This window comes from Marmota marmota, unplaced genomic scaffold, assembly GCF_001458135.2.
Source record: "Marmota marmota marmota unplaced genomic scaffold, marMar, whole genome shotgun sequence".
Lineage (NCBI taxonomy): Eukaryota > Metazoa > Chordata > Mammalia > Rodentia > Sciuridae > Marmota > Marmota marmota.
The window spans coordinates 10,078,823-10,088,624 of record NW_026000130.1 but is presented as its reverse complement, the minus strand read 5'-3'; the positions used below and the strand labels follow the sequence as shown (position 1 = coordinate 10,088,624).

General features: G+C 49.5%; 1 protein-coding gene across 2 annotated transcripts; it reads left to right on the top strand.

Annotated features, from left to right (window-relative positions):
• Positions 1 to 3,793: 3,793 nt before the first annotated feature.
• LOC107154738 (DiGeorge syndrome critical region gene 6 like) lies at positions 3,794 to 9,504 on the top strand. 2 transcript variants are annotated; one of them, XM_048785173.1, is made up of 5 exons: positions 3,794 to 3,984; positions 4,062 to 4,261; positions 7,803 to 7,903; positions 8,572 to 8,712; positions 8,978 to 9,504. In XM_048785173.1, the coding sequence occupies exons 1-5, from the start codon at positions 3,875 to 3,877 to the stop codon at positions 9,059 to 9,061; spliced, it is 636 nt and encodes a 211-aa protein (XP_048641130.1). In that variant the 5' UTR covers positions 3,794 to 3,874; the 3' UTR covers positions 9,062 to 9,504. The 2 variants fall into 2 exon arrangements, with proteins under 2 accessions (XP_048641130.1, XP_015355940.1); XM_015500454.2 differs by having other exon boundaries at positions 3,797 to 3,984; positions 4,062 to 4,222.
• The last annotated feature ends 298 nt before the right edge of the window (positions 9,505 to 9,802 follow it).

Below are 9,802 nucleotides of genomic sequence, written 5' to 3'. Positions count from 1 at the left end.
TGCTGAGGATCGAACCTGGGCCGCACGCATCCCTGGCGAGCGCGCTACTGCTTGAGCCACATCCCCAGCCCTAAAGAGCTCATTTGATATTGCAATCTCATTTGAGATTTTGGTTTAATTTCATCAATTGCAGCTCTGTTCTGAGGTAATGGAGCAGTGAATCTCTTCAGAACCAAAGATGGAGGTGATGAAAAGTTGTCTCGTGAGATTGAGATTGAGTGAGAGGGAGCTTTGTGCAGACTATACTTGGCACAATTCTAGGCTGCGCACAGTCATCTAATGAAGACTCATGTCAACTGTAGGTCACATCTTTGCCTGCCTAGCCTATGAGGATACATGCAAAGGCTGTTTCTGCACTCATAGGATGGGACATACACCAAACACAGGAAAACTCATGGAGAAACTATTGGGTGCAGAGCAGGCTGAACTGTGTTGTCTGCAGGGCAGGCTGAACAGATGTTGGCTGCAAGATAGCCCACGCACTCAAACCCCCCTCTATCTGGTCCTTTATCACCTGTTTGTGTGTGTCAAGTCCTGCTCAAGGCTGAGCACTCAACCCCCCTTGGGCCAACAAGGCAGCTTGCAGACCCAGAGGCCCCATTAGATTTGGGCTATAAAAACTCCCTCCTGCCAGGCCCCCTCTCTCTCTCCCTCTCTCTCTCTTGCTCTTTCTCTCTTGCTCTCTCTCTCTTGCTCTTTATCTTTCTTACGCGCGCTCTCTGTCTCTCTCTTGCTCTTGCTCTCTCCCTGTTCATCTCTTTTCTCTCTCTCTCTTTCCTTCTTTCCTTTCTCTTTGTTGCACTGCTGCAATAAAGATCTTTTGGTTGCTCCGAGTGTTGTGGTCACTTTCCTTTCAGAAACACAGAGAGGCACATGCAACTCTCAAAGACAGACACAAAAACCACACCAGAAAGCCTACACACACACACACACACACACACACACACACATTCTTCATATCACAGGCTCAAATTGTGCTTTCCCAAGCATATCAAACTTTGCCAGGAATAGGAAAACTGCAGGTCCCTGAAGGACACCACCATCATTCCACACCAGTCCAAAGTATCACCAGTCAGCAGGGAGAACTTGGGAGGCCAAGTGGAGCAGGTGACTACACAGTGAAAAGAGGACACTACCCAACATGAAGTGTCACATGGCCCCACCATGTCCACACATACACAGGGGATATGTAACCCCACTGCACATCTGCACACCTGCCTCACTGCCACCAGTTCCTAAACACACACTTAGTGGGGAGATGATCACCAAACCATCCATTCCTGGGATTCTGGGGGATCTGAACCCATTCTTCCAGATCAGACCTTCCCTGACAGTCAGAGGTAGACTAAGAGTTCCCATGCCTCAGTGACTCACACAGGAGGGGTGCTGCTGAGCTGGGGACACTGGCCCCAGTTAGAAGAGGTGTTGCTGGAGGGCCTTCCTGCAGCAGCAGCCAACAAAGTGAACTGTAGGTGTCATAATCTAGGCCTGATCCACTCTAGCTGTAGTTCACGGCCCCCACCCCAGACGCTGACCCAGGACAGAGTAAAGAGGCCAAAGGCCAAAACCTTATCACATGGGGCTGCCCAGTACATATTCCAGGTCTCACATGGACTCCTTTCATAAATGCACATCCTACTAGGCTCTTTTTCATAAAAATGAGGACACAGGTGGAAAGTATACCTAGATTGAACATCCTCAGGCAGGTGCCTTCAACCAATTAGTGCCTTCCCCAAACCTTCCCCCAAGGCCCAGCCCCAGCTGCTAGCAGAAGGCTTGGCTCTCACAAGTTCCAGTCATGCCTCTAGCCCTCCCTATGTATTCCATGGCAATGGCCTCAGCAATTGCCATTATTCATTATATTCATTTCAGATTTCGAAGTAGGTCATGAGCATGATAGGGAGTATAGCCAACAATGGCTAAGATTGAGGAAACGAATCCTAGAGAAAACTGGGAGACCATCTAGGGAATTCAGTGTGATCCTAGAAATCTCAATAACTCTCCTACTTTTCTCCCTCAATACCCCCAAGTCGAAAGAGGGCCACTTCACACAATGCCAAACACTCAACACAGCAGCTGGAAGATGACTTGTGAACAGCAAATCCGACTGTGTCTGTGCCTCCAAATCCTTCAGAGGCCACTACTGCTCTCAGCACAAATCCGAGAGGTCTCTGTAATGCAAATCCCTGGCCTCACTCTCTCCCTGGCCTTCTGCAGCCCATATCAGAATTCCTCCACATTGATGGCTGTTCTTTGTTGTTTCAGCACCAGCCAGCTAGAAGCCCCTCAGTGCCCAGCACAGCAGCTGGGGACAAGCCTGTTGGGTGCAGAGCAGGCTGAACTATGTTGTCTGCAGGGCAGGCTGAACAGATGTTGGCTGCAAGATAGCCCACGCACTCAAACCCCCCTCTATCTGGTCCTTTATCACCTGTTTGTCTCAAGTCTGAACACTCAACCCCCCTTGGGCCAACAAGGCAGCTTGCAGACCCAGAGGCCCCATTAGATTTGGGCTATAAAAACTCCCTCCTGCCAGGCCCCCCTCTCTCTTGCTATCTCTCTTGCTTTCTCTCTCTCTCTCTCTTTCTTTCCTTCTTTCCTTTCTCTTTGTTGCACTGCTGCAATAAAGATCTTTTGGTTGCTCCGAGTGTTGTGGTCACTTTCCTTTCAAAGCCCACAGCCTATGGGATGTGGGAGGTGGGGCTGTAACACAAGGAAGCTAGGGGGGCTCCTGGTCCCGGTTCAGGATGCAGAATGGGCAGCACTGAGAAATCAAGGCAGCTTCAGATTGGGACTCAGTCTCCCCACTATTCTAACCAGAGGGTGAAGCCAGATTTAAAGATAGGTATAGTGTAGCTAGGTAAATCGGGTCTGATATGGAATCTAATAGAAAAATATGGAGTCAGAGCTGAGTCGAATAAACCAGAAACTACACCTGGGAGATTGCAATGTTAATGTTCCCAAGCCCCCCACCCCCCACCCCCCCCCCCCGCCACCGCCCATCCTAAAGAACTGTAAATGAAGCAGCTCCCAGCAGACACGAAGGTGCTAATCAATTCACCCTAGGCCCTTCTGGCCCTAATCACTCCTCCCCCCCACCCTCCTGCCCCAAGGCCCAGCTGTTTTCCATCTTTTGGCCTCCTCATCTACATCCCCCAACATGCAAGACGAAGGGAAATAAGCAAGATAAAAAACAGGAATGTAGGAGGACAAAAGAACGCCTTAGATATAAAAGGGATGAGACTTCCCCAGCCTACGGATTCCACCTTTCAGGGGACGTCTTTTCTGCTATCCTTTAATAAAGCTTTTTACTTTCCACTCTACACTTGCCTCTGAGTGCATCTCTGCTGTATTTGGGGAAGCAAGGACTCCTCAAGGTAACCGGCGGTATAAGTAGCTCCAGTGATGTCCTTTATCACAGTCTAAACCCTAGCAGGAAAGGGAACGCAGACTCCAAGCCCACCCCACTGCTTGACCTGAAATGGCATGAGGCTGAGGTGGCTGTGGACAGTAGCACTGGGCTTCCTTTGTTGGACCACTGGTGAAGAAAGAGCCAAGTCTTAAAATTCGCGCCTTCCACGGGCGAGGGGGTGGAGAGTTGGTGCGCACAGACTCTGTGTAAACCGGACAGGAATTCTTTGAAATACCCCGATATCCAGGCAGGATCGGCGGCAGGGTCAACTGACCAGAAGCTGTGAGATTTAAGACACCCATGTTAGAAGGCGGGTATGGGCTGACGCAAGGGGAGGGACGCGCAGGCGGGCAGACTAGCGGCGCTCAAGAATGACGTAAAAAGGGTCGCTCGAACCGCGCTCAAAGCTGACGTGAAGGGAGCTGGTAGCGTTGTTGTGGCCAGCAGCTGGTGAACGCCGGCGCCATGGAGCGCTACGCCAGCTCCTTGGAGGAGTCGGTGGACGGGGCCCGACAGCAAGAAAAGCACTACCAACTGCTGTCCGCGCTGCAGAGCCTGGTTAAAGAGCTACCCAGGTGCGCAGCGGAGGGCGGGGCGGGCCGCTTAAGTGGCCCAAGTGCCGCCCGCGCTCACCGCGCCGCTCTGCCTGCAGCTCCTTTCAGCAGCGCCTGTCCTATACCACTCTCAGCGACCTAGCCCTGGCGCTCCTTGACGGCACCGTGTTCGAGATTGTGCAGGGGCTACTGGAGATACAGCATCTCACCGAAAAGAGCCTCTACAACCAGCGTCTACGACTACAGAACGAACACCGAGGTGCGGAGGGGTGGCGGGAGAACGCAAACTCCTTCCCAGGTCGGCCAGCCCCGGGAGTGCTTGACCTTTGTAGGTTTCCTAAGGGTCCCTCGCAGGAGACACCTCAGGTTGACCAGATCAAGGATGCAGAGCTTTCTGTAGTGTCTTTTTGGTGGCCATTGAATCAAGCCAGTATTAATTGCACAACCTCCTTCTGAGCCTGACATAAAGCCAGAAACCCCCTGCTTAGGATACCCTGTTTCTCCGCCCACTTCTAAACTAGAAGGCCCAAGGACTTTGCTTGGAGGCCATTGACCACACCCATACCCCATAGCGGATAAACGTTCATTGACATCTCTGCAGCACTCTAGGGTCAGTTCCCTCAAAGGCCCTACAGGGCACCACACCAGCTGTTCATAGAATTCCTAAGCTCTGAACCCTATAGCACCCTCAGCAACTCCAACAGCTTTCCATTTGATCCACAGGCTTGCTTCCTCCTGTGTGTCCCCCTCAGGGCTTGAGAGCCCCTTGCTGAAAATTATAATAGGGAGCTCTCCATACACCATTATATTTTTACCTTTGCTATTTTATTTTTTCCTAACTTTGTTATAAAAAAAGAGTTAAAACATTTGGAAAATTTGAAAGAACTGTATAATGAATACCATTTTGCTCTCCACCTAGATTCAACAATATTTTGCCATAGTTCGTTTATGTAACACCTGAGCACTTCACCAGAAGTCCTCAGCGTTCCACTATACCAGGATTTTCAATCCAACACTGTTGACATTTAAACTGGTGAATCTTTATGATGAGATAGTGTCCTGTGCATCACAGGATGACAGAGGCACCCTTCCCTAGTCATGACAATCAGACATGTCTGCAGACAGCCCTAGGGTCAAACCTTGACCCTGAGAGAACTGAAACAGTGCTCTAGAACAATGTTCTCCTACACAACCACAGTGAACCATTCCAGGTGTCATGGTCACATTACCTAACAGGTCTCAAATTGTCACTTTATAATTAAGGATCCAGTCCAGGTTCATATCCTGCAATTGATTACTTAAATCTCTTCTGGAATAGTTCCTAACATTTATAGAGGCTGACTTTTTGAAGAATCCAATGCATTCTACCTGTAAAATGTCCCTGTACTGCATCTGTTTGATTGTTTCTTCATGCTATCATTTAACCTGTTTCTCCACACTGTTGTTTTTTGTAAACTGGACAGCAGATTGAGGCCTGATTAGATGTAGGATAAATGTTGGTGACAGACCCAAAAAAAAATCCTCCTAGTGTTGCAAGGTCCCTAACCCATGAGGGCAGGCAATGTCCATGTGCCCCAGGATTAATGTATGACTACTGAAAATGGATGTTGGATTTTATTAAGTCCTTTTCTTCCATCTATGGAGGTGATCAGGTGGGTTTTCTATTACTACAGTGAATTACATTGGTTTTTTTAAATTCCTGAGATGAACTGCCTTCTAGGGATAAGTCATGATGTACTATAATTTTTGTCTATCTTGGATTTGACTTGCTAAAACGTTGTTAAGCAGTTTTGCCTCTGTGTTCATGACAGATATTGGTTTGTAGTTGCCTTGTAATATTTTTGTTAGTTTGGGCATTGGGGTAATGATAGCCTTTTAGAATTTGTTGAGAAGTGGCCTTTTCAGTTTTCCATAAGAGTTTGTGAAGAGTTGGTATTACTTCTTCCTTAAATGCTTGAGCAACTGTATTTTTAAACATTTTCATTGACGTACAAGGTACACATAGCTCACAGATCCAAAATACATAGCTCATTCTTTTTCTTAATTTTTTTTAGTTGTAGATGGACCCAATACCTCTATTTTATTTATTTTTATGTGGTGCTGGGGACTGAATCCAATACCTCACACATGTCAGACAAGTGCACTACTACTGAGCCACAGCCGCAGCTCCTAATTTATTCTTTTTAATGCTCAAATTGTGCCATGTTTGCCATGTTGAGAGCTTCAGGCTGTCTCCATCTGATGTATTCCCATTATTTTTCCAGCACTTCCTTGCCTCAATCCTGGAATCAGCCATTTATTCATGGAATCCTGGTTGCTTTTAAGTGGGATAGTTTTTGGTAACTCTCTAGAACCTTTGTCTTGTCCTTCAGAAGGCTTGAGCAAGGTCTTGGTATGGCCAGCAGAGAACAGGCTTGTGCTGACTTTCTGCCTTTCCTTCAAATAATTTTTAACAGGTGGTAATTGGCCTTTGTTTTCCTTGGGCATTCCTAAAGCCAGGCCCCTTCTCAGCAGGTAGTTGGCATGGCTCTCTCCTTAACGTTTTCTTTTGCTTACCAGTGGAATCTGGGAGTTTGCCTGGGATTTACAGCAACATTTGATAAATGGAGTGAAGAAAATGACATTTCCCTGCATTTATCTGTGCTCTTTGTCCTGCTTCCACTTAATGTACACTATAACCAGAAAACCAGAGTGTCTTTCTTGCCTCTGTGTTTATGGAGGTGTTTTGAAGGTGTCTTCTGATTTCAAACACATTTACTGTGACAACTATCACCATTGTGGTATACAGAGAATGCCAGGAAATGGGATTGGAGATAGCTATATGCACTGCAGGGGCCAGGTTACCTGCCAGGAACCTCAGGGACAGTCATGAGAAAAGCTGTCACATGAGAGCTCTTCCTAGAGAGTGTGGGGTTTTGCATTTTCTTGTCCTGCCAGCAACCCCTCCCTGCTGGGGAGGCATGACTGTTTGATACTTAGACCAGTAAGGTGTAGGGCATTGGCTGTATATTCATCTGGTGCTCCTGTCCTCTGATCAGCCCATCAGAGTGGACAGTTTGCACCCATCTATGTGTGTGGCATGATTTAGCAGGGACCATGGAGCCTTGCTCAGTGGTGGAAGGTGAAATCCTTTTGGAACAACATAAACTCCTCAGCACAGAACTTCTGCTGGCTCCTGATACCTCAGGCTTAACCCAATTGGGGGCCTCCCAGGTCTATACCCACCCTTCTCCCTTCTTTGGCTGCTGTGCAATACCTGGGAGATGCCAATGGGGAGGGGTAGTTCTGTTACCCTGAAGGGCATTACCAAGGAAGGAACAGCACAGCCACACAGCTGGCAGTCGGCAATCTTCTTCCCTTCCTTTCCCAGTCCTTTATCTCTTTTGGTCTCCCATAGATGATGGCAGGGCACAACTAAAACTCTATCATCTGAGCCTATAAGTGTTCAGACCTCAAGTCACCCACCCACCTCCTCCAACCACCCTTGGTCTTCCAAGCTTAGGCTGTAGCTCTGACCTCAACCCTATACCAATATTCCCTTTTCCATCCTCCTTCAGTTCCCTGTACTTTCTGGAGTCCCCTGGATGTGCAGAAAGGTGCTCTGGGCACCCTGCCCTGGGTGAGGGCAGACCTGGGAGAACTGAGACTCCACATAGCTTTCTTTCACATAGAGCTTAAGGCAGGGTGGGATCATGAGGTGGTGCTTCCCAGCCTTAGGCCTGGCTGAAGGGGCAGACACGAAGAATTGAGGTATGCTCTGGGCTCCATTCTTACCTGTTTTGGGTCTATTCCCCTCTCCCCAAAACCTGCTATTCCTAATGACTCGACTCCATTCCCAGTTCTCAGGCAGGCCCTACGGCAGAAGCACTTAGAAGCCCAGCAAGCCTGCCGGCCCCACAACCTACCTGTGCTCCAGGCAGCTCAGCATCGGGAGCTAGAGGTAGGGGACAGGGGTGGGATGGCCAGGCCTGGCTCTTCCTTGCAGGGACTACCTGGTTCTGCTAATTGAGCTCAGGGTGGCTCAGGAGCTGCAGCTATTCTGAGTCTTGACCACCAGAGGCCTGGACCACCAGAAGCCTGGTGAGTGGCTACACACGGATTTTTGCCATGGGCCAGGGCTGGGTAGGGAGTGAAAGCCCAGCTGTGATTCTCTTACTCTCTAAAACAGTAGCTTCTTGTGGGCTGGGGTGCACACAGAGCAGGCGCTCAATGGGGAACATTGAGGCCTCATGCATGCAAATACAATGGTGGAGTGACAGGGATAGCCAGAAAGGGGTCCATCCTTCTCCCAGGGAGCTCAGAGTCAATTGGAGACACATACATAATCAACAAGCCATGGGAGAGTATGGGTGGTGGCTACAGAGATGTACACTAGGTCCAAGGCTGCTGGGGCTTTGGGGGAAGCCTCTTAGAACCTCTCTGCTGCCGAGTCTGGTGAGGCTGAGAAAGGTGAAGACTGGGTGTGGTGAGGATACCTGTGGTCCTGGAGCCAGTGTCACTGGGGATGGGCAAGGTACTCAAGAGGAAGTGGCAGGCAAAATCATGTGTTTGAGGCTTTGAAGGGTGTGGTGGTTGAGCCTGGAGCCACCCTCACTCTGTTTGCGGCAGGCAGTAGAGCATCGGATCCGGGAGGAACAACATGCAATGGACCGGAAGATTGTCCTGGAGCTGGACCGGAAAGTGGCTGACCAGCAGAGCACACTCGAGAAGGCAGGGGTAGCTGGCTTCTATGTGACTACCAACCCTCAGGTCAGTGCTTGGCCCTGCTGCAGCCCTTATCATTGGTCCCTGAAGGCCAAATACATTTAGGATTGTACTCCTGGTCCCTGATGAGTTAGGCTCAGGTTCAGTGGTAGGTGGGGATAGCAAGGAAGTGGGACTCCAGAAAGAACCTGGAGGCCAGTCCCATGGCCCACAGGAGGTGAGCCTGTAGGCCCTGGTATCTGCCTCTAGGCCAGGGTGGAAGAGCACCAGGTGTCATCTGGCCCTCATGGAGGACCCCTCTGTATTCCAGGAGCTGACACTACAGATGAACCTGTTGGAACTTATCCGGAAGCTGCAACAAAGGGGCTGCCAGACAGGGAAGACAGCCCTGTGATCAGGTGGGGATCCCTGCTGGCCACCACTACCAACATTGCTGGGAATACAGCCCTGACTACCATCACCAGAAAGATGCAAGGAACTTATCTTCCTGGTATTTGGCCACTTGTCAAATTTGATGCCCATTTGCCAGCAAGCATCACCATTCTAAGATCAAGCCAGGTTCATCTGGCTGCACCTGTCACCCACCTTTGCCTGGGTTTTTTGTGCAAGCACTAGGATGGTGTCATGAAAAGGAGGGAGGCCTAGCCTACCCGCTGTCTCCCCCAGTGCTGGGTGGAGAGCAGGGTTGTTGGTTCTATACCTTCCCCATTCCATGGGCACATCCCAACCTTGCCAGGCCCCAGGTTTTGAGTTTGTTTTGGTCTTGGCCTCTCCTTTGGCAGCTGAAGCCCCCAAATAAAAAGAATTCCAATGCACAAATCCTGTGACCCAAAGAAATAAAGGCACGTGCACTTGGTTTGTGTCTCATTTCTGCCACAACCCACATACAGTCCTTTCCTGATAGCTCTGTGGCAGTGTTGGAGATAGCAGAGAGCAGTACCCATCTTATGCAGCCACCACAGTGTGGCTGAGACCTTTCCTGGGGCTCCCCTCTTTTTAGGATGCCCAGTCCCATTATCTGTTTGCCTTTGTGTAGACTGCAAGTCTGGACTTTGAAGTCATGGGTGGCTAGGTCTGCACTGAAGCCATCTGGGAAGTATATCTTGTCCCATCCATGGTAGAAATGATCTCTAGA

Coding starts and splice junctions, on each gene's coding strand:
- LOC107154738 (XM_048785173.1), top strand. CDS start 3,875: ATGGAGCGCTACGCCAGCTCCTTGGAGGAGTCGGTGGACGGGGCCCGA. Junction 4,262..7,802: donor GAACGCAAACTCCTTCCCAG/GTCGGCCAGCCC, acceptor CTCCATTCCCAG/TTCTCAGGCAGGCCCTACGG. Junction 8,713..8,977: donor ATGTGACTACCAACCCTCAG/GTCAGTGCTTGG, acceptor TCTGTATTCCAG/GAGCTGACACTACAGATGAA.